Genomic DNA, 23,656 nt, shown 5'->3' on the forward strand with positions numbered 1-23,656 from the left:
TCAGTTAGGATTATCGATTTTATTTTCAAAAGTGAAACACCTTTCTGCACATTATTTTCTAATAACAAAAGCTAATGTCAGAAACATAAATAAGATAGTTACTTTACAATTACTTAAAGCAGTTATTAAATGAAAACCTGTTTCAGACAGACATGCTACTTTTGCAGCACTTTCTTCATACAAAAACATAAAAGCTCAAATTGTACTATCGGATGTGAAAGGTCATGTTTCAGTGTTGACAAAGGCATTTTGTGAAAGAATAGGGATAGATAACTAGGATCCTAAAATGACTGCTTACAAATGTGAATAAAGCGGATTAGACATTTGATGGTGGTACTTCTAGTGTACTACCAGTGCTTCTAACTAATACTTAAGACACTCACAGGCCTGCAAATGCCCTTGTCAATGAAGCAATTACATCCCATAGTCAATAAAGCACACAGCCTAGTCCCTGATCCATTTGTGTTGTCTTGATAACATCCTATGGTCACAATCATAGGAGTTGGCAAGACAGCACAAACAGATCTGGAACCAGGCTACCCACAGCCATGTTTTACGATGCAAATCATCTTGAGACTCCCTCACAGTGCTAAGGTGTCTTTTATCAGCCTTCTCATGGTGGTGCTTACTGAGGTGCCCAGCGTATCAGTGATCTGAAAAGTGATTTTGTACAGGTAAGGCTGTACGTCTTTGAGGCTGGTGTCGAACACATTGTCCACTTCCGACTGTGTGGGCATTTTGGGTAGGTACTCGTGCTGGTTGATCACCTCCACAATGTTGATCACCTTCTCGCCCAGCTTCTCGCCCACTTTCTCCCGGCAGATCTGTCTCTCCTGCTCGTTGGCCAGGTTGACGACATTGACCTTAATGCTCCAGACCTCCCATGGAATACACTCATCAGAGAAAGGCCAGCGAGACTTCTTTTTCTGGTAGAACTCCAGTGAGATTTGTCCCATTCCATCAGTCCCGTTGCCCATGGCATCCTGTAAAGAACAACATAGATCCAGAGGTCAATGGATTGCAGTTTAAGAAAAATACAGCTAGCTACATGTTTTAATGTATAATGTCAATTTCAATATCCAAACAATCAGAATAATCAGACAGGCCTACCTTGAATTCGCCCACTGCTTTCCTGATGACCCTGTCAAGCTCATCTGAAGAAACACGAACAAAACTGAAATCAATAAAGTCGCAGTCAATGTCCTGTGTGCCAACAGTGCCAATGGAGTAGGTGCCCTCTTTCTTGTAGTGAAATTTTCCAGTGCTGCGATGCAATAGGATAGTGTGCAACAGAGCCAGCATAGCCTCGTCGACCTGTCTTCCCTCCACCGACACCTCCAGAACCTCTGAACGGCAGTTCATGATGATCTGCTTCCCCACAGTGGCAGGTTGAATATATGGGGAAACTAGCAAGCTATTGAAACACACCCTTCAATTGTTGTTTACGTTCCATAAAACAGGGCTAAACATCAAAATGAGCTAGCTAGCGGACGTTAGATGCTACTGCTAGATAGCTATTGTGAGTAGTTAGCTATAACGCGCAGCAAACGTTATTTCCCTCGAGCAAGTTCGATGGTTATCAAGAGAAGGCGCAACTTTCAGATTCACTTGATGAATATAGCAACATATGTTGTTGCTTGCTAGCTATGTTCTTTAAATGTATTTATTCATAATAACTTGCTGACACAAAGTGTAATGTCGTCGTTCTTACTAGAGAGGAGGAGCCATTTCTGTAAACACAACACTGGAAAATCTACGGAATGTAGTTTGGTCCAATCCGAGCCTTGTATCTCTGCAACGTAACATAACGTGTATCGATAATAGCTATGTAATTGCAGTTATTTCCGCATCAGAAAGCTGATTTTCTTATATAACAAAATGTATTTGAAGATATAATTGATAGTTTCAAAAGACCCACTTGAGGTTAAAACAGGGCGCACTTGGGGTGCTTTAAGATATCGCTATGCACTCTGGGAATAACAGTTCAAGTCACATATATCGCATTGGCAAGTTTTCGATTTCGGTCATCGTTGGTGTCGGAGATGCTCTGCAAGTTTGAGATGAGGCTTTATAAGAACTTCACGAAATTATCATTCCCCCCCCGTCGTTTAAAGCTAGCCACATATTACTTTTACTTTGTTTTACACCATGGACGCCAGAAATGATTCATGAACATTACATTTTGGAATACGTGTTACTGGGTAGCAGCTAGCTAACTTGCTTGCTAGCTACCTACTGCAATTTACTAGAATAACGTTACACGTTAGCTAGCAATCGAATGAAAGAAAGGTCTGAAGTTAGCTAACTTACTGTTGTTGGCTAGCTAGTCAAAGACAGACATTTGATACAATGTTGTTCAGCTAGAGCTGTGGAACTTACTTAGAAGCTTGGTAAAACGTAACGTTACTCAGAATAACACTCACGTTATTTTAGCTAGCTAACGTTACTTGCAATAAAGGAAACAATGTATTTTACTTGCTTGTTTTTAGCTACCTAGCTAGCATTCTTCTGACTGCAGTTTTCAAACCAGATAGATAGCAAGATTAACGTTACATCCTTGAGAAGTCTGTCGCCAGCCAAGTTACTCGTCTTGGGTATTTTATTTTCGTTTAAAGTTGCTCCTCAATCAGGAGCCAGGATATTATTGACAAGAGGCTGACATTAGCTTGCATACTGGTTCAGTGGTTGAACTTGTGGTAGCAAGACTAGCTCCCATTGCTATAATAGCTGGATCTAGTCCTCCGTTAGCTAGCTGTCTTGAATGACAGGGACTTTCTTGCAAAGATCATCAGACCATGTTTTTGTACTGGTCTTACTTTTAAGGGGGCGTTGTTATTAGCTAAATACATAGCTAGCTAACCAAGTAAATTGCTGAGGATGCCTGGCTCAGAAATTCATCTTCCAAATGCTGATTTGGGAGAATTGGACTCAGAAAGTCTCCCTTCAAATTCCGGTTTGGGAGACTTGCCATGGCTTTGCATGGTTACACTGTTCATTGCCTCCATCATTACATTGATACTGTATCTAGTACAGTATTTTTACAGCGATCTACGGATACAGATGCCTGAGCAAAACAATGCTGGTTTGGGGGAAGCGGACGTTCTGTTGGGATGGGCGCTTTCACTGAACAGTTGGAAAAGTCAATGGAGAGGGGCTTGGTGCAGAGCTTTGAATGATGAATCGACGAAGTCTGGGGTAAGTCTAGCTACCGTTTGTACGCCATATATGTGATACATACGTTTCCATTACTGGCCGTTACAGGTTAGCTTATACTTAACGCCACCATGGAATTTTCAAATAACCTGCTCTTGGTGCTACTGTGGATTTAATATCTTTCTGAGTTTTCTGTGGTTTTTGTAGAATCACCTGCAACTGTACACGGACATTTACAAGATACCCTTTCCCCCTAAACGAAAACAAATACAGTATCGCTAATAGCAGGTTAGTTGAAAAATTCAAGTCCCATGTCAACCAATAGCTTGTTTCACTTAACAAATTATTATTGGGAAACTACAGAGCTGACTGTAGCTACGCATTTTTTTTTAAATAGTCCCTGGTAGACTTTACAAAGAATCCACTGTAGCCAAACAAACAATATATGAATACAGGATCTTTATGAACCTAACAAGACTTGAGCACACATGTGAGCATCGTGACAGCACAAGCTCCCTGTCACAGAATACAGTGTCAACAATCTTGATTCCCATACATTGACACTGCCTTGTTGAAACCTCAGCTCTCAAGTTACTGTCAAGAGTTGAAGCCCCTGTAGCTGCAAACTGTAAACGTGATACAAATTGTAAAGGTGATCCATTTCTTCCATGTTCTCTAACTCTTTGATTGAAACTGTCAAAATGAAGTGTAATGTTGAGATAATGACAGTTATTGCTGATCACCTCCTGACCTGATCGGTGTACTCCTAACTCACACAGTGCCCAGTGCAACTAATATTAGAAGAAGACGGCCTCGAGTCATCAGAACTGGTGGTTGGCCAAGTGTCCAGCTTCAAGAAGTCTGCTAGTCAGAAGGTAAGATAGTCTGATACACCGGGACTGGCTCTCATCCAATGGTTCTCAATAAATTGCACACACAATGTAAAGCTCAGTACATTAATGAATTATAGCCCAGATATGGTTTTATCATTGTTTTTGAATGCTTCTTTTCCTGACTAAAATCAAGAGTGAGTTAAGATGAGGAATCTGGATCAATGTTGTCATTGTTGATCCCAGTGCAGCGTCCTCATTCTCCTCCTATAGCCAATGAAATAATTTTTATTTTGGCAGTGTTGGCCTCTTTAACATTCATTACAGCTGGAAAAGTAAGCATTTATGCTGTTGCCATTTCCTAATCAACATGCCCTAATGTCATAACCCGGCTCTGTAGTCAATCCACTCTTCCACTGTAATTCAATGTAGAGGGGCTGCTCTACTGGTGCTACAGCCATTTAACTTAATTTCAGGTCTGCAGTGGCCAATCTCCTGAGTTACACAATGTCCATTAACTTCACTGGCACTTCCAGACATTTTCCCCCTCCCCTTAAATTGTCTGGCTGGAGCCAATAGCAGCCTCTTTGCAGTTTTCATGCTGTAAGCACACTTTTACTACCTCCTCTCCAGTTCTAAGTTTATGGGATCCTCATATAACCAGCCCTCTTCTAAAAGGAAGGTGAACAACATTCTCAGAAGTTATCAATAAGATTTTCAACAATAGCATTGGCAGATTTTGTATGGAGAAACAAAGCAAAGCAGTGATTTAAACTAGTCTGTGTTATTAAATGCCTGCTCAGTTTTTTGGGGGCTTTTCTGTAATATGCAAGATCCAGATGCTGCTTCATTGTTTTTTGCTCCCAGAGACTTTGGTGAACAAAGGTGTGTCCTTGCCCTGCCTCCATTGGTATGTGTGTATGCAGTAAGAAGCTTATGTAGCGGTCCCCTTATAGCCAGCCCAGTACAGATCAGCACTGTAAAACAACTCGGAACTCGAGTTCTCCAACTTCTGACTCCAGTGTATTCAAGACAACTGGGACCTCTGGAGTGGAGAAAAACTAGCTCCGACTAGGAAAAATCGTTAGAACGGTCATCTAACTCAGATTTCTAAGTGGGAAACTTTGGCATCTTTCTAGCGCTCCAACCTGAAGATCAATGATGTCATGATTTGACCTAGTTTTTTTTCTTCCAGAGTTACCAGGTGTCTTGAAAGCACCATAAGGAGACGAGGGAACCAATGACAAGGAGGGTCAAGCAGGGAGAAATGGGCAGTACCTGCCTTTAATGAGATGCTTCATGTTTGAGCTTTCAAGTTGATTGTTGTCACACTCTGAAAAAAGCAACACACATTGTTACCATTAAGAAAAAACTACAGGTTAACCAATTGTAATGTGAGCCACGTATGCAGTTTGCAAGAATACCATAATCATAGTTAGGCATGTTTAGCACCAAGCACCTTTTTACCTCAAATACATTTTTGAGTGTTCCCTCGCTTATTGTATGGTACTATTGTAACTATTTGCTGTCTTGTCTTCTCCTAGGCTGCACGATGCAAGGTGGTCGGGGACAAGCTTCAGTTCTCCCTCAGTGCTTCACCATCAGCCATGTCTCCAGGAGAGCCCTGTAGGTACAGCGTAACGATATCTCCACTTGAACTGCAGGTAAATGAACACAACAGTTGTGCTCACTACATCTGCAGCTATAATCTATCCCTTCCCATTTCTATTGGAGCTATGCTTAATACGAACAAAGGGAGAGCGAGTCAGAGGTGGCAGGGTTCCTGGTTGTCTTAATGGAGGAAGCTCTGATTTATTGAACATGACGTACTTCAGCAGAGCTTCGCTTCTGCTACGAGAATCAGATTAAATGGCGAGGACCTAGAGGTTGATAAATGCCCTGGAGACCTTGTTTAAATTATTGTCAGTGTCATGTAAAATACTGAAAGGGATGAGTTCCCAGCTCCCTCATTTTTTGGTTCCCACTACCTCCACTTTCATTGTTAGGAGTATAATCACAGACACAATCACATACTAATGGTATTAAGAATTTTCCCAAAAATAATTGTCTTGACGTTGAGTGATAGGCTCTCTTTCATGCAAAACAAAGTAGAGATGGCTTGATTCATCTATTTTAGTAGCACGGCCCATAACTGACTGGGCACGATTTACAGTCAAGTCTCAGGTTTACAGTCAAGTCTCAGGTTTACCCACAATGTTTACGCAATCTAGCCTTTGTCTCTCTGCTTGAATTAAAGGTATTTTGAAATAAGGTGCTTTACTTGTTGCCTCATTGTGGGCCTGATCTGAATCTGCCATAAATACAAATCCAGTGAGAGGTTTAATAGGATACTTTGGGGATTTTGGCAATGAGGCCCTGTATCTACTTTCCCAGAGTCAGATGGACTCGTGGATACCATTTTTATATATCTGTGTCCAGCATGAAGGAAGTTACAGGTAGTTTTGCGAGCCATTGCTAACTAGCGTTAGCACAATGACTGGAAGTCTATGGGAATCTACTAGCATGCTAGCAGTTACCCGATACTTCCAGTCACTGCACTAATGCTATTTAGCAATCCCCTTTAAAAAGCTGAAGTCTGGATTAAGTTCGGTCAGGACACCTTTGTTATTGTTTTGGATATGCTGTTGTTTTTGGGTGGTGTAGAAGGAGACTATTTGTTTTTTACAGGTCTCTTCGGTTTGGTCTGGAAAACTCCTAGGGACAGGCTTTTCGAAATATTTTCATCCTTTTTTATGTTGCGACAAATGACTGACTAACCAACACTAGAATTGTTCTTGTCATGGGTAATTGTGAATGGATATACACTGAGTGTACAAAACGTTATGAATTCCATGACATAGACTGACCAGGAGAATCCAGATGAAATCTATGATCCCTTATTAATGTCACTTGTTAAATCCACTTCAATCAGTGTTGGGGGTGGGGGGGATGTGTTAAAGAAGGATTTTTAAGCCTTGCGATATGGATTTTGTATGTGTGCCATTCAGAGGGTGAATGGGCAAGACTAAATATTTAAGTGCCTTTGAATGAGGTATGATAGTACATGCTTGACACAACTGTGGGAAGCATTGGAGTCAACATGGACCAGCATCCCTGTGGATTGCTTTCAACATCTTGTAGAGCCCATGCCCCAACAAATTGGTGCAACTCAATATTAGGAAGGTGTTCTTAATGTTTTTTTGTGCACAGTGTATTTATACAGTATATTGAGACAGTGTGTGTTTCTCTTTCTGCCTCACACGCTCTGTGGTTGCGCGGCTCAGTGCACTTTGGCTATGTAAATCACACAGTTCTAACATTACTGTAGTATGATTGCAGTGGAGGCATTTCATGTGACTCACGTGATGAAATAAAATTATCAGTCACATGCGCCAAATACAATAGGTGTAGACCTCACAGTGAAATGCTTACTTACGAGCCCCAAACCGACAATCCAGTTAAGAAAAATATGGATAAGAAATAAAAGTAACAAGTAATTAAAGAGCAGCAGTAAAATAACAATAGAGAGACTATATACAGGGGGGTACCGGTACAGAGTCAATGTGCGGGGGCACCGGTTAGTTGAGGTAATATGTACATGAAGGGAGAGTTATTAAAGTGACTATACATAGATGATAACAACAGAGAGTAGCAGCGGTGTAAAAGAGGGGGAGTGGAGGGGGGCAATGCAAATAGTCTGGGTAGCCATTTGATTAGGTGTTCAGGATACTTAAGGCTTGGGGTAGAAGCTGTTTAGAAGCCTCTTGGACCTAGACTTGGTGCTCCGGTACCGCTTGCCGTGCAGTAGCAGAGAGAGCAGTCTATGACTAGGGTGGCTGGAGTCTTTGACAATGTTTAGGGCCTTCCTCTGACTCCGCCTAGTACAGAGGCCCCAGTGATGTACTGGGCCGTTCGCACTACCCTCTGTGGTGCCTTGCGGTCGGAGGCTGAGCAGTTGTCATACCAGGCAGTGATTCAACCAGTCAGAATGCTCTCGATGGTGCAGCTGTAAAACTTTTTGAGGATCTGAGGACCCATGCCAAATCTTTTCAGTCTCCTGAGGGGGAATAGGTTTTGTCCTGCCCTCTTAACGACTGTCTTGGTGTGCTTGGACCATGTTAGTTTGTTGGTGATGTGGACATCAAGGAACTTGAAGCTATCAACCTGCTCCACTGCAGCTCCGTCAATGAGAATAGGGGAGTGCTTGGTCCTCTTTTCCTATAGTCCACAATCATCTCCTTTGTCTTGATCACGTTGAGGGAGAGGTTGTTGTCCTGGCACCACACGGCCAGGTCTCTGACCTCCTTCCTATAGGCTGTCTCGTCGGTGATCAGGCCTACCACTGTTGTGTCATCTGCAAACTTAATGATGGTGTTGGAGTTGTGCCTGGCTGTGCAGTCATGAGTGAACAGAGAGTACAGGAGGGGACTGAGCACACACCCCTGAGGGGCCCCTGTGTTGAGGATCAGCGTGGCGAATGTGTTGTTACCTACCCTTAACACCTGGGGGCAGCCCGTCAGGAAGTCCAGGATCTAGTTGCATAAGGTGTTTAGTCCCAGGGTCCTTATCTTATTGATGAGCTTTGAGGACACTATGGTGTTGAATGCTGAGCTGTAGTCAATGAAGAGCATTCTCACATAGGTGTTCCTTTTGTCCAGGTGGGAAAGGGCAGTGTGGAGTGCAATAGAGATTGCATCATCTGTGGATCTGTTGGGGCGGTATGAAAATTGGAGTGGGTCTAGGGTTTCTGGGATAATGGTGTTGATCTGAGCCATGACCAGCCTTTCCAAGCACTTCATGGCTACAGACGTGAGTGCTACGGGTCGGTAGTCATTTAGGCAGGTTACCTTAGTGTTCTTGGGCACAGGCACTATGGTGGTCTGCTTAAAGCATGTTGTTATTGCAGACTCGGTCAGGGAGAGGTTGAAAATGTCAGTGAAGACTTGCCAGTTGGTCAGCGCATGTACACGTCCTGGTGATTCATCTGGCCTTGTGAATGTTGACTTGTTTAAAGGTCTTACTCACATCGGCTGCGGAGAGCGTGATCACACAGTCTTCCGGAACAGCTAGTGCTCTCATGCATGTTTTAGTGTTATTTCCCTGAGCATTGAAGTAGTTTAGCTCATCTGGTAGGCTCGTGTCATGGACAGCTCTTGGCTGTGCTTCCCTTTGTGGTCTATAATGGTTTGCAAGCCTTGCCACATCTGACAAGCGTCAGAGCCGGTGTAGTATGATTCGATCTTAGTTCTGTATTGACGCTTTGCCTGTTTGATGGTTCGTCGGAGGGAATTGCGGGATTTCTTATAAGCTTCCGGGTTAGAGTCCCGCTCCTTGAAAGCGGCAGCTCTAGCCTTTAGCTCAGTGCGGATGTTGCCTATAATCCATGGCTTCTGGTTGGGGTATGTACTAGAGGTAGACCGATTAATCGGATTTCAAGTTTTCATAACAATCGGAAATCGGTAATTTTGGATGCCGATTTTTACCGAATTTAAAAACATATATATATTTTTTTATACACCTTTATTTAACGTTTATGGTGAAATATAGCTCATTCAATGCTGTCTTACCACCCCAGTCAGAGGCTGGCACTATGTAAACAGCTACGAAAAATACAGATAAACTCTCTAGGTAGATAGAGTATCTCATGATAAGCTGAAGACCACACTACCTCAGGTGAGCAATAGCTCGAGACTTCCTTAGAAATCGTGCACCAGCTGTTATTTACAAATATACGTAGTCCGCAGCCCCTTGTCTTACCAGACGCCGCTGTTCATTCCGTGAAGCATAAGGTATTACAGTTTTCAATGTCCCGTTGGTAGTTTAATCCTCTGCGTAGGTCATCTATTTTATTGTCCGAAGATTGCACGTTTGCTAGCAGAATGGAAGAAAGTGGGGGTTTATTCGATCGCCTACGAGTTCTCAGAAGGCAGCCTGCCCTCCGGCCCCTTTTTCTCCGCCTCCTCTTCACGCAAATCTGGGCCTGTAACCGAGAAAGCAGTATATTGTTTGCGTCGGGCTCCTCAGACTCGTTAAATGAAAAAAAGGATTCTGCCAGTCCAGTGTAAGTAATCGCATTCCTGATGTCCAGATGAGAGGTCAACCGATTAATTGGAATGGCCGATTAATTAGGGCCTATTTCAAGTTCGTAACAATGGGTTTTTGGCATGCCGATTAATATTACAACCCACGAGGAGACTGTGGCAGGCTGACCACCTGTTATGCGAGTGCAGGCAGCAAGGAGCCATGGTAAGTTGCTAGGTAGCATTAAACTTATCTTATAAAAAAATCAATCTTAACATAATCACTAGTTAACTAGCTTGTCCTGCGTTGCATATAATCAATGCAGTGCCTGAAATTGTCACTTCTCTTGCGTTCAGTGTAAGCAGAGTCAGGGTATATGCAGCAGTTTGGGTTGCCTGGCTCATTGCGAACACCATTTCTTCGCCATAATTTGACATAATTATGACAACATTGAAGGTTGTGCAATGTAACAGCAATATTTAGACTAAGGGTTGCCACCCATTCAATAAAATACGGAACGATTCCATATTTCGAAATGATAGTTTCCCGATTTTACCATATTAATAACATAAGGCTCGTATTTCTGTGTGTATTATATTATAATTAAGTCTATGGTTTGATAGAGCAGTCTGACTGAGCGGTGGTAGGCAGCAGCAGGCTCGTAAGCATTCTTTCAAACCACACTTTTCTCCGTTTGCCAGCAGCTTTTCGCAATGCTTGAAGCACAGTACTGTTTATGACTTCAAGCCTATCAACTCCCGAGATTAGGCTGGCAATACTGTAGTGCCTATAAGAACATCCAATAGTCAAAGGTCTATGAAATACAAATGGTATAGAGAAATAGTCCTATAATAACTACAACCTAAAACTTCTTACCTGGGAATATTGAAGACTCATGTTAAAAGGAACAGCCAGCTTTCATATGTTCTCATGTTCTGAGCAAAGAACTTAAACGTTAGCTTTTTTACATGGCACATATTGCACTTTTACTTTCTTCTCCAACACTTTGTTTTTGCATTATTTAAACATGTTTCATTATTTGAGTCTAAATTGATTGATTGATGTATTATATTAAGTTTAAATAAGTGTTCATTCAGTATTGTTGTAATTGTCATTATTACAACTAATATATATTTTTCTAATCAATAATCGGTATCGGCGTTGAAAAATCATAATCGGTCGACCTCTAGTCCAGAAGTTATTTTCGGTCATAAGAAACGGTACTGGCAACATTATGTAAAAAATAAGTAAATAAATTAGTTGCAAACAATTGAACAAAAAACAATCGAATGGGGGCACGTAAAATGTCTGCCTTCTCCGGCGCCATTTTAAAAGTCTAAGCTACTTTAAATGGAATCCTTTTGTTCTCAGGTATTTTTTTTCCTCAACCAGAAGAGACTAGGCTATGTTCATTCACCATTACTATGACACAGGAAGTTTGTTGTCAACATTTCCGCACACATTGATGATAAATAGTCGTGTTCAGGCAACAACAAAAAGAAAGTGCATTTGGAAATGATTCAGACCCCTTGACTTTTTACACATTTATGTTACAGCCTTATTCTAAAATTTATTAAATTGTTTTTTTCCCCTCAAGCTACACACAATACCCCATAATGACAAATCAAAAATCGGTTTAGACATTTTTGTAAATCTATTTTTAAAAAGCATACAGTACCAGTCAAAAGTTTGGACACTAATTTGCATTATTCTATAAGTGTTTGCCTTATGGAAGCGGGATTGATTCTCACAACAAAAATGTATATGTATGTACAGTTGAAGTCAGAGGTTTACAAACACTTAGGTTAGAGTCATTAAAACAATTTTTTCTACAACTCCATACATTTCTTGTTGACAAACTATAGTTTTGGCAAATCGGTTAGGTCATCTACTTTGTGCATGACAAGTAATTTTTCCAACAATTGTTTACAGACAGGTTATTTCACTCACAATTCCAGTGGGTCACAAGTTTACATACACTAAGTTGACTGTCTTTAAACAGCTTGGAATATTCCAGAAAATGATGTCATGGCTTTAGAAGCTTCTGATAGGCTAATTGACATCATTTGAGTCAATTGGAGGTGTACCTGTGGATGTATTTCCAGGCCTACCTTCAAACTCAGTGCCTCTTTGCTTGGGAAAATCAAAAGAAATCAGTCAAGACCTCAGAAATATAATTGTAGGCCTCCACAAGTCTGGTTGATCCTTGGGAGCAATTTCCAAACGCCTGAAGGTACCACGTTCATCTGTACAAACAATAGTACGCAAGTATAAACACCATGGGACCACGCAGCCGTCATACTTCTCAGGAAGGAGATGCGTTCTGTCTCCTAGAGATGAACGTACTTTGGTGTGAGAAGTGCAAATCAATCCCAGAACAGCAGCAAAGGACCTTGTGAAGATGCTGGAGGAAACAGGTACAAAAATATCTATATCCACAGTAAAATGAGTCACATATCGACATCACCTGAAAGGCCGCTCAGCAAGGAAGAAGCCACTACTCAGAAACCGCCATAAAAGCCAGACTACAGTTTGCAACTGCACTGTTACGCACGCCTCTATGAAGAGGGAACGCAACACCCTGCTACAACTCAACTCCCCGTGAAGTGAAAGAGGTATGGACTGTAGGTGTGAGTAAGGATGACAAAAGGCAGAGAATTCACCGTTTACTAGGAATTTATTCCTTCACACGGTCATTTTGGGGGAAGGGGGCTGGACAGAACTTAAGCAAAGAAAGTAAATATCAAAGCCCCCTCTCCTACCTTACCTGCCTACCCACTACTTACCTAACTTAGCACCACCTGGTGCGCTAACCAAAATACAGGGGGTAGTCCACCCAGGTCTTTCCTAGTGTGCCTAGACAGTGAATATACTACGGGTATATGTATGCCCACGGGCCTCTCGCCTAAGCACTCCCTAGGTGCGTTCCCCTTCCCCCCTGGCAACAAATGAAACAATATTAAACAATTTCACAAACAAACTGAGAAACACAGGACATCAAATAAGCTCTATCTGACTGAGCAACAAACTAACACAGAACATACCAAAGCTGCTCCCAGCAACAACTAACACAGTAAATAACCCACCGCCATCAGCCTTCTCTCTCAGCAATCATCTTAGGATATGCAATCAATCTCCCCTCTGAGCAACAGAACACTGGCTTATATAGCTTCAGAAGGAATCTAATTGAAGACAGCTGCGTCCTGACGAGGGGGCGGGGTCAGCTCGCCAATCATCAATTCGGGGCCGACCAATCAGCTGCTTGGGGAGAATTTCAGGAATCCATTTCCTGAAACACACACTCAAATACACAAACGACAACACAGAAACTGGGGAACGTAACATGCACATGGGGACAAAGATCGTACTTTTTGGAGAAATGTCCTCTGGTCTGATGAAACAAAAATAGAACTGTTTGGCCATAATGAACATTGTTATTTTTGGAGGAAAAAGGGGGATGCTTGCAAGCTGAAGAACACCATCCCAACCGTGAAGTACGGGGGTGACAGCATCATGTTGTGGGGGTGCTTTTCTGCAGGAGGGTCTGGTGCACTTCACAAAATAGATGGCAATATGAGGAAGGAAAATTATGTGGATATATTGAAGCAACATCTCAAGACATCAGTCAGGAAGTTAAAGCTTGGTCGCAAAGGGCTCTTCCAAATGGACAATGACCCCAAGCATACTTCCAAAGTTGTGGCAAAATGGCTTAAGGACAACAAAGTCAAGGTATTGGAGTGGCCATCACAAAGCCATGACCTCAATCCCGTAGAAGATTTGTGGGCAGAACTGAAAAAGCGTGTGTAAGCAAGGAGGCCTACAAACCTGACTCAGTTACACCAGCTCTGTCAGGAGGAATGGGCTAAAATTCACCCTACTTATCGTAGGAAGCTTGTGGAAGGCTACCTGAAACATTTGACCCAAGTTTAACAATTTAAAGGCAATGCTACCAAATAGTAATTGAGTGTATGTAAACTTCTGACCTACTGGGAATGTGATAAAATAAATAAATGCTGAAATAAAACATTCTCTCTACTATTATTCTGACATTTCACATTCTTAAAATAAAGTGGTGATCCTAACTGACCTAAGACAGGGAATTTTTACTAGGATTAAATGTCAGGAATTGTGAAAAACTGAGTTTAAATGTATTTGGCTAAGGTGTATGTAAACTTCCGACTTCAGCTGTGTGTGTGTGTGTGTGTGTGTGTGTGTGTGTACAAACACACACAGTTGATTTATTTCATAGTTTTGATGTCTTCACTATTATTCTATAATGTAGAAATGAGTAAATATAAAGAAAAACCCTTGAATGAATAGGTGTCCAAACTTTTTACACACACACGCATATTTATATATATATTTACTGTATATATGTATGTATGTATGTGTATATGTATATCTGTGTATGCGTGTGTGTGTAAAACATTTGGACACCTATTCATTCAAGGGTGTTTCTTTATATTTACTAATTTCAACATTATAGAATAATAGTGAAGACATCAAAACTATGAAAAAACACATATGTAATCATGTCATGTAACCAAAAAAAGTGTTAAACAAAACAAAATATATTTTAGATTCTTCAAAGTAGCCACACTTTGCCTTGATGACAGCTTTGCACACTCTTGGCATTCTCTCAACCAGCTTTATGAGCAATGCTTTTCCAACAGTCTTGGAGTTCCCACATATGCTTAGCACTTGTTGGCTGCTTTTCCTTAACTCTGCGGTTCAACTCATCCCCAAACCATCTCAATTGGGTTGAGGTCAGGTGGTTGTGGAAGCAAGGTCATCTGATGCAGCACTCCATCACTCTCCTTCTTGGTCAAATAGCCCTTACACCCCCAGAGGTGTGTTGGGCCATTGTCCTGTTGAAAAACAAATGATAGTCCCATTAAACCCAAACCAGATGAGGTGGCGTATCGCTGCAGAATGCTGTGGTAGCCATGCTAATAAATCACAGAATGTGTCACCAGCAAAGCACCCCCACACCAACACACCACCTCCTCCGTGCTTCACGGTGGGAACCACACATGCAGAGATCATCCGTTCACTTTCTCTGCGTCTTACAAAGACACGGTGGTTGGAACCAAAAATCTCATATGGACTCATCAGACCAAAGGACATATTTCCACCAATCTAATGTCCATTACTTGTGTTTCTTGGCTTAAGCAAGTCTCTTATTCTTATTGGTGTCCTTTAGTCGTGGTTTCTTTGCACCAAAATCGACCATGAAGGCCTGATTCACACAGTCTCTTCTGAACAGTTGATGTTGAGATGTGTCTGTTACTTGAACTTTGAAGCATTTATTTGGGCTGCAATTTCTGAGGCTGGTAACTAATGAACTCATCCACTGCAGCAGAGGTAACTCTGGGTCTTCCTTTCATGTGGCGGCCCTCATGGGAGCCAGTTTCATCATAGCACTTGATGGTTTTTGCGAAAGTTCTTGAAATGTTCCTTATTGACTGATCTTCATGTCTTAAAGTAATGATGGACTGTCATTTCTCTTTGTTTTTTTGACTTGGTATTTTACCAAATAGGGAATCTGTATTCCACCCCTACCTTGTCACAACACAACTGATTGGCTCAAATGCATTAAGAAGGAAAGAAATTCCACAAACTAACTTTTAACAAGGCCCACCTGTTAATTGAAATGGATTCCAGGTGACTACCTCATGAAGCTGGTTGAGAGAATGCCAAGCGTGTGCAAAGCTGTCAAAGCATAGGGTGGCTACTTTGAAGAATCTCAAATATCAAATATATTTTAATTTGTTAAACACGTTTGGCTGGCTTGTTGACAGATACAAAAAGCCTCAAATTTGCCCGGATGGCCACCAATTTTTCAACCCTTCTATTGGTCAACCTGTTGCGTGCTTTGGTGTGTGTTCCCAAACAAGGACCAGTTGCGCTCTGAGGCGGCTGATGTTGGTGGGATTTGGAGGATGATGGAGGCAACAGGGGAAAGAGCCTCAGATCCACAATGTCCCTTCCACCAGTCTTCACACTTTTTGATGTATTTCAGAACTGCAGTTTCCTCTGCTTGGAGCAAGAGTGAAGTGGGCAGGGCAGTAAAGATTAGAAAAAAATGAGTAAAAAAAACAAATACAATTCCATGTACAGATAAATAGTTAAGCAGTTAGATTAAACAACTAATTTGTAAGATAAATGTTTTAAAATGAAACATGTTTGGAAACAGGTAAATTAACACTCCTCAGTTAGCAGGCTCAAGCAAGCCAAAATCCACATGGTAGCAAAAACTAACTAGCAGAAATTGTTTCAACACACTTTGCTGTAGGCTACTATTTACTAGTTAAGAATCATGTATGTCATATAAAATATATTCACCCCACCCAGTATTGTAATCAAAACTTACCAGAAAGTATGTAGTCCTTGGCTCAGACAGTGTAGTAGTGTGAGCTCAATAGCATCTCATTAGTGTGCAAGATCTTGAGAATCAGCTGTACATGTGATGGAAGAATGCACTGTGCATGTGATGAAAGAATGCACTGTGCATGCTGAGGATTGCAATTCCATTTAATTGGGGATAGTTTAACCAAAATTTGCCACAAGACCTAGAATTGCCTTATGTGTATCCCACAAAAAAAGGTTCACTGTTATAAGCTAACTTTTTTGATTAATCTAAGCCAAATTCCCAAATTCCAGTGAAACATAGTTTGGGACACTTGTGGGATGCGATAGATCCCAAATTAATACAACCACTCGCAACAAACAGATCAGAACGTTTAGCTTAAAATGTTGGTAAACTATTAGGCTGTTTCTTTACATTATAAGCGCAGCGATGCGCACACGGCAGTAGGCGCGAATGTTCCAAAATGCAATCAATTTGCGGGATAACACGGTTCTCAAAAGTGACTGCAAATCTGATTTATGCATGTAATTATTTAATATAAAGGTGCATTTTTATGGTTTAAATTATCTTCCCCGAACTTGAAGCTCAAGCGCCGACTATGTATGCCGGTTGTAATGCAGATTAATGTGCTTTATTTTAAGAAGTTATTTGGCCACTTTAGTTGTGATACAATCCTAGGCTAGGCTACCTGAGGTGTGCGACTAGGATTTGAAAAAGTGCAACAACAAAAAAGGCATGCGCTGTTTCTTGCCTTACTGCACATGATGGGTGTCATTCACAAGTGATAATACATAATTCGCAAGTGATAATATTGTCATAATATCAGACTTCTTAATTTAATGTTTTCTTCACATATACTAAATATATGTGTGAAATTACTTTTCATTTAGGAAGGACCATTATCATGCACCTGTCTCGGAACAAAAAAATCTCTGCACTTAAATTGCGAATGGAGGACGTTTTTCATGTGGTTAATTTTTATGCTAGCCAATTAGGCTATACTCCTATTGTAAAGCGAAGCAATGGGTTTAATATTAGTAAAGTGGATAAATAAATATAGTAGGCTTAACCTATAGAAAGCTGATGGGATCCTTCTCTTTTAAGTAGAGGCCATCAAAACTCATGCAATTCTCATGCAATTGCATAGCTTATAGAAATGTTGCACAACATGAGCTCATGGGCTCTCGTGAAGTGTTTGATTAGATTTTCGATTACATTTGCATTGATGTCAGAGTGATTAGAGGGACAATAGAGTGCTGAGTACCAGGCAGTTAGCAAGTTTGGTATGCTACTAATGACCAGTAGCAGCATCAGAGCTTGGAGAAGCCTAGTTACTGTTAAATTGTCACATGGAATTTGACTGCAGTCATGACTCGTGACTGCCGGTGTGCTGGTTATACAGTCACCATAACAGCCCTAGGATGGCCCAGTCACTAGTACAGTCCTACCTCTGACGATCACCTCCACTCTCGCTCACTCCCTCTCTCTCACTTACTCTCTCTGCGCTGGACTGCTCAATTACATCTCATTGTGTTGGCTTGCACTCTGAGCTGTGTGTGTGTGTAACTGTGTTGTTGCTTATGGTGGTTCTGTTGCCCTCTGTTCCCCAGTTGGACTTGCAGATGAGGGAGGCTGAAGGGCAGGTCCAGGTGGTCTGGGGGGTGTGCCATCTTGAGACTTGGGACCTGCAGCTCAGCCCCAGCTTCACACAGGTACAGCCCACAGTCTCAGTTGTAGTGTTAAAAAGGCAATACACATTTGAAAAAACGACGTAAGTGCTTTAATACTTCTTGAGTGTAAACTGCAAACCTGAACATGTTCCTTTAGGATGTATCCCAAAACCATCAGTCCAGACAAGTCAAAGTGTAATGGCGATGATTGCTAGTGATATGATGGGATAGTTGATCGGTTTGTTTGTTGTACGTCTCTGTCAGGACCATGCCACAGGCCCCAGTGTGTTTGCAGTAAAGGACAGGCTGAGACAGCTGCTGTGTGCGGTGCGTCCCTCCGTTATGCTGAGTTGCAGGCCTGCTCATGCCACAGAGGTCAAGGTGAGAGGAAGACATACGACAACAAAAACACAGCGTCAGCACATCGTGCTCCTGTCACCCCGTGGCCATCTCTATACCTCTCCATTGATTGATGTGCTGAAGCGCTTACATAGCAACATTGATAGGTTGCTTAGTCTCTACACCCCACGTTCTTGAGTCAGGTGTGTTAGTGCTGATCTGGAACAATAGCCTGCACACCCTCTAGCTCTACATTTCTACTCTGCACTACATGGCATATGGAAGTGCCTAGTATCGCCATGTTCTCTGTCACCTTTTCTAGGAGGCACGTAACAAGGTGACATCACCGCCCAAGCCCCCCCGCGCTCACGACTGGAAGCTGCTGGTAAAGAATATCCGGGTGACGTGTAAGGAGCAAGAGGACGGTGCTGCAGGTGAGGGACCACTGGGTCACAACCTGGTTCATCTATGGAAACATGATCAAAACACTGAAGTATTGTTACAGCTCCAAATGTGCCTCATCTTGAGGTGGCTGCCAGAAGAGATGACTGTATCATGGAACCCAAGGAGCCACTGAGACTTGTTATTTTCTGACCTCTGTTGAACCCTAATCACTGTGGTTCTAAACTCTCCTACAGTAGCAGGGCTGTCATAGCTGCAGCTCATCACCCCACAGCAGGGGCAGAGCGTATCTCCCTGAATAGATTACCGTTGATAAATGAATTTGTGGCGTTCACCACTTCTCACCCCAGTTGCTTCTTTTTCATTAAAGCAAAGTGGACAATTATGCTGGTAGGATTTTTGAAATTGGCTGTGACCCAAAACTAGAGGCAGCAGCTTTTTGGTGTGTGCTGTCTGAAAGGTTCTACCTAACTGCAGATATTTAATGAATTAAAGCAATCCAGGTCCCTTTCATTGAGTTTCAGTCTGGCTTGCCAGTCACTAGTGAAGTTTCCTGCTATCTTGTAATGGCTCCATTCCCCTTAGCTTAGCCTCAGTCCGGCCTGAAGCTGAGTTTTTAGTTGGCCAATGGCCAGGGCAACTTGTGTCTCTACCAGTTGATGGATTATTCATTCTGTTACAACCCTGATAGCCAGAGCTGCTTTATTTCAGCCATTGACATGTAAAGGTACTGGTCACAAAGTCACTCAAAGTTATTAGCATGCTATTAAACTAAAGTGTTCAGACCATAGAAGTAGAATGAACTCATTCTAGTTCTGTGGTTCAGACATCTAAAGTCAATTTGATCTAATGTTCAAAAATCATAATGCTCCTAAATTGAGTTGTCAGTGTACTGTATTGACTAGTGTTTCATTATCACCAACCCCAATGTTTGATTTGTATGTGAACATGCATTTCTGTTAAACTCATCTTCTGTTCTTTGCACTTTGCAGGCAGTCTGAATCCCCTGTGTGTGCTGCAGCTAGATGACCCTCCACAGAAACTCTCCACTTCAGTTCTACAGAACACAGCCAGCCCAGCCTGGGACCAGCCCTTTATCTTGTGAGTCCAGCTCCAATGCTGCCAGAAACAGTCTTTACAGACCCCGGTCTATAGGGGAAACAAAAATTAATTTGTAGCCTGTGAGCTCAATCGCTTAGTGAATACTTGCCACCGGTTGCGTAATATCCAACCCACAGTTCTCCTCTCTCCCTCATTGTCTTTCTGTTACTCATTTTCAGTTTAGTGAATGTTTCTCTTTCTCTCATCAGTGAGCTGAATGGACGATCAAAAGAGCTGAAAATTCAGCTGCTGGATGATGGGAAACCTCAGGAGAGTAAGTGTATCTTTGTATTGAATCTCTGTCTTTAGGTACAGGGAGAGGGAATGATGCTAATAATCTGTCCCATATGCACCCAAAATAGTTCTACTTTTGAGTTGTTTTTAACAACAATGAAAGCTTTGTCTGACAGTTAAAATGTCCTCTGTATTGTGTTGTCTGCCATTTGACTCATTTATTTTTCCTGTATGTATGAAGTCTTGTAATAGCAAACTGATTGGGATGTTTTGTCTTCCTGACAGACTCCTTACTGGGTCAAGTGTCTGTGCCTTTTGATCTGGTGAAGAAGCAGCCCAAAGGACAGCTAACATTTACACTCATGACCAAAGATCAAGTGACAGGGTCACTTACTACTGAGGTAAGAACTAGCTTTTTAACTACTTAATGCATATCATATTCATGTCTATCCAACACATTAATGTTTCACACAATGTTTTTGAAGTTTTATTGACATTCCAACCAGTTATACTTGAACACGTGTGATAATCATGTCTTCACCTTCTTTCTCTTGTACCACAGTTGACATACCTGAAACCCAGTGAGGTGCGGTCGTGGCAGTCCCCTACTCCAGCCCCCACTAAGAGAGTGGAGATGGACCGCACGGTCATGCCCTGCGGTACTGTGGTCACGACAATCACTGCAGTGAAGAGTAAACCAGGTCGACCACTACTGCCTGGACTAAATATAACCCAGCGTACGTATTGAAATCACGTTTTAAGCTGGAACACCAAAAATATGGCAATAAGAGACTCATTTGAAGGTCCTTCTTATCCACATACTACAGACAACCATTATCTGGAGCTTTGATGTTCAGGCATTTTGACACAAATTACTGTCTCTAGTCTAGGCTAAGCCTTACTATGAGATGTTGCTTACAGGAGATGGGCTCAGATTATTTTAAATCAAATGTATCAAAAATAGAAAATAATATTTGTATAAGTTATTAGTTGGTAAGCCACTTATCCAAGTGATCTTGTATGTTTTCAGAGAACCCCTCCAATCCTCCCAGCGGCACCAAGTCCAAGGTGTCAGGACGGAGGGTGTCGGCGCAGCCGTCCGTGCTGGGGATCATGGGGAGCAAGGCCTTGTCCTCCTCCGACACAGAGCTACTCATGCTCAACGGGACCGACCCCGTGGCTGAGGCTGCCATCCGCCAGCTCCACGAGTCCGCCAAGCAGAAGCTCAAGTCCCCGGTCAAGAAGAGCACCATCATCATCTCAGGAGTGACCAAGGTACCATAATACATAGGATTTGGATAGGGCTTTTCTGAAAGCCAAAGACGTACCCTACAAAGCAGCTAGGCAGTACACTCTACCTCTAACAGTGGGTTTTCTGTTCTGTACTCCATTTCCCAGACTCCTCTGTCTCAGGATGATGAGATGGCTCTGATGGCGGGCTATGCTGCTGCGATGGATGCCTCTATGTCGGAGGGGGGATCTCAGGAGATCGCTGTGGCAACTGCATCAGTAGTAAAAGCCAGTAGCAAACCCCCGGAGGTGTCGTCAGACCCCCAGGAGGGCCCCAGTGGAGTGGCCCAGCAGGCCCCAGAGGACTGGGAGTGCCAAGCAGGAGAGGGCACAGACCAAGATCCAGACAAAACCTCCATGTCACTATGCATCTCAGAGTCTGGATCCAAAAAGAGCAGAGGTGAGATTTGATGGAATGTGCCCTATGCCAGCCCTGTGCAGACAGATCTCATTGCTGGGTTTATTTTGGCCTTATTCTCTCCCACAATATTCTACTGGGCATATCACTTTGGTACCTGTCTTACACTATTCAAGTCCTAATGATCCTGGTCAACGCTCCTGTCTGTTGTTTGCTGTGTCTCTTTCTCTCCCTCTCTCTTTCCATGTCATTTATCTAATTTCTCATCGTTCCTTCCTCCTGACACAATTTATCATGTCTTCCCTTGTCACTTTCTTCTTTGCCGTCTTAGAGGAAACTAATCAGAAATGATTTCCAGAAGAGTAAGGCACCTCCCGAACAGCTGTTAGTAGCTTGGTACAGTAGTGACTAGATTAGAATGCTATCCATCTGTGAAATGTGACATTCACATTTGCTTTCAGATGGTATAATATCCATTCAATTTTAGGCTGGAGCAGTGCCTAGTTTGGTTGTAAGAGCAGTTATAGGCGCATTCTGTCATAGTTGGTTCTATTTTTCAAGTCCAGATTTATTAGTTAATCCACTTTCTCTTTTTGACCTTGTCTTTGTCCGTGTTTGATTGTCCTTGTTTTCAGCTTGAGTCTTTGTCCTTGTTCAATGGTGTTTGTGTGTGTTTGTTGTTTACCCACTTACCCTAATTTACTCCAATTCATCAATATGTGGTTTGCATAAAGGTGTGGTTCACCTTTCTTCTCCTCCCAAGGTAAAATGATAGGTATCTGGATGTATCTTGCAAGGTTTTGTATTGAAGTGTGTGTCAAGTTTCCTAAACTAAGGGTGAAAGTTGGCCCACATATTCACAGTATCTCTTGCATATAACTTGGCTCCAATTTATGAGGTGCATTGTGCAAACAAGAATTCATGTTTTTTGCCCTATCATATTAGTGAATATAGACTGGGATTATGAGGGTAGACGACACTATCTGACAGTTACTGTCAGCTAGAACAGCAGTCCCTGGCCATCTTCCGAAAACATCGTAAACCCTACCTCTAAACAGTATCTTAAATAATACCCCCCCCCCAAAAACAATTTACAAAAACTTCACCTGTACTTAACCCCCCCTTCTAGCTTGACTGATAGAAAGTACATTTTTCCTCAGTAACGTAGCTGTCTGTGATACGTGGTTGTCTTAAGATGAATGCCAAGAAGCCAAGTGGTCGTCAGCGGGAGAAGATGGAGTGAGATGGATTTTGGCCATCATCCTGCTAGTTTTCTCATTGATTAAACATTTGATGTCCATACAGTTTTCTGCTTCCATAACTAGAATTAGTAACAAACCGAGTGGACTGCACTTTGTAGACTTTACCCTTTGCCAAAGTTTTGAAAATGCCGTTGTTTTGGAGTGCAAAGGCGAATTGGGTTATTGCACACGCGCACTTCAGTGTAGGCGTTCCCTAACGGAAATATTAAAATAAATTCTATAAAGTGCCAATAAGATCTCACTAGCTCGTGCTTGGCTCTGCCCACCTCCTTGTTTGTTCTGCCCAGTATGATTAATTTGCTCCCATTGGAAACGACAGGCTCTGGTCTATCTTGGGTTAGTTAAAAAAATATTTGGTAGTGAGGTCAACCCTGACCTTTGACCTCTTAAAGGGTCCGATTGAAATGTGGCCCAAAGGGACCAAAGAAGGAGAGAAGAGTGGTGTTGACATGATTTGCACACATTGCTAGATACATTTTCTAGGTTTTACACTCAAGGTGTGATTTTTCAGCTTTTTAAGAGCAATTACTTGAACTGCTCTTGTGATAGAGATTATCTGTATAAATAGCAAGCAGTTTGTGTAGGCACTTTGTGATTGAGAGAGGAGTTTGTGTTGACAAAGGGAG

General features: G+C 42.1%; 2 protein-coding genes across 3 annotated transcripts in view; one reads left to right on the forward strand and one right to left on the reverse strand.

The window, feature by feature from the left end:
* On the reverse strand, positions 1–1,747 carry atg101 (autophagy related 101). The gene is made up of 2 exons (XM_038990157.1): positions 1,111–1,747; positions 1–983 (listed from the first exon to the last, which is right to left on the reverse strand). Exons 1-2 carry the CDS (start codon positions 1,360–1,362, stop codon positions 582–584), a joined length of 654 nt encoding a protein of 217 aa, XP_038846085.1. The 5' UTR covers positions 1,363–1,747; the 3' UTR covers positions 1–581.
* LOC120045191 (C2 domain-containing protein 2-like) overlaps positions 1,241–23,656 on the forward strand; it is a 26,775-nt gene continuing 4,359 nt past the window's right edge. Inside the window, exons 1-12 of one of the 2 annotated variants that reach the window (XM_038990155.1) lie at positions 1,241–3,195; positions 3,933–4,028; positions 5,528–5,647; positions 17,985–18,086; positions 18,309–18,425; positions 18,706–18,817; positions 19,778–19,886; positions 20,096–20,160; positions 20,406–20,521; positions 20,683–20,857; positions 21,151–21,395; positions 21,519–21,810. In XM_038990155.1, coding sequence (XP_038846083.1) covers positions 2,878–3,195; positions 3,933–4,028; positions 5,528–5,647; positions 17,985–18,086; positions 18,309–18,425; positions 18,706–18,817; positions 19,778–19,886; positions 20,096–20,160; positions 20,406–20,521; positions 20,683–20,857; positions 21,151–21,395; positions 21,519–21,810 — 1,867 coding nt within the window. In that variant the 5' untranslated portion in view covers positions 1,241–2,877. Of the gene's footprint in view, positions 3,196–3,932; positions 4,029–5,178; positions 5,648–17,984; positions 18,087–18,308; positions 18,426–18,705; positions 18,818–19,777; positions 19,887–20,095; positions 20,161–20,405; positions 20,522–20,682; positions 20,858–21,150; positions 21,396–21,518; positions 21,811–23,656 lie in introns of both variants that reach the window. The other variant, XM_038990156.1, reaches the window with a different exon arrangement.

This window comes from Salvelinus namaycush, chromosome 3 (genome assembly GCF_016432855.1).
Source record: "Salvelinus namaycush isolate Seneca chromosome 3, SaNama_1.0, whole genome shotgun sequence".
Taxonomy (NCBI): domain Eukaryota; kingdom Metazoa; phylum Chordata; class Actinopteri; order Salmoniformes; family Salmonidae; genus Salvelinus; species Salvelinus namaycush.

Coding starts and splice junctions, on each gene's coding strand:
- atg101 (XM_038990157.1), bottom strand. CDS start 1,362: ATGAACTGCCGTTCAGAGGTTCTGGAGGTGTCGGTGGAGGGAAGACAG. Junction 984..1,110: donor AAGCAGTGGGCGAATTCAAG/GTAGGCCTGTCT, acceptor TGTTCTTTACAG/GATGCCATGGGCAACGGGAC.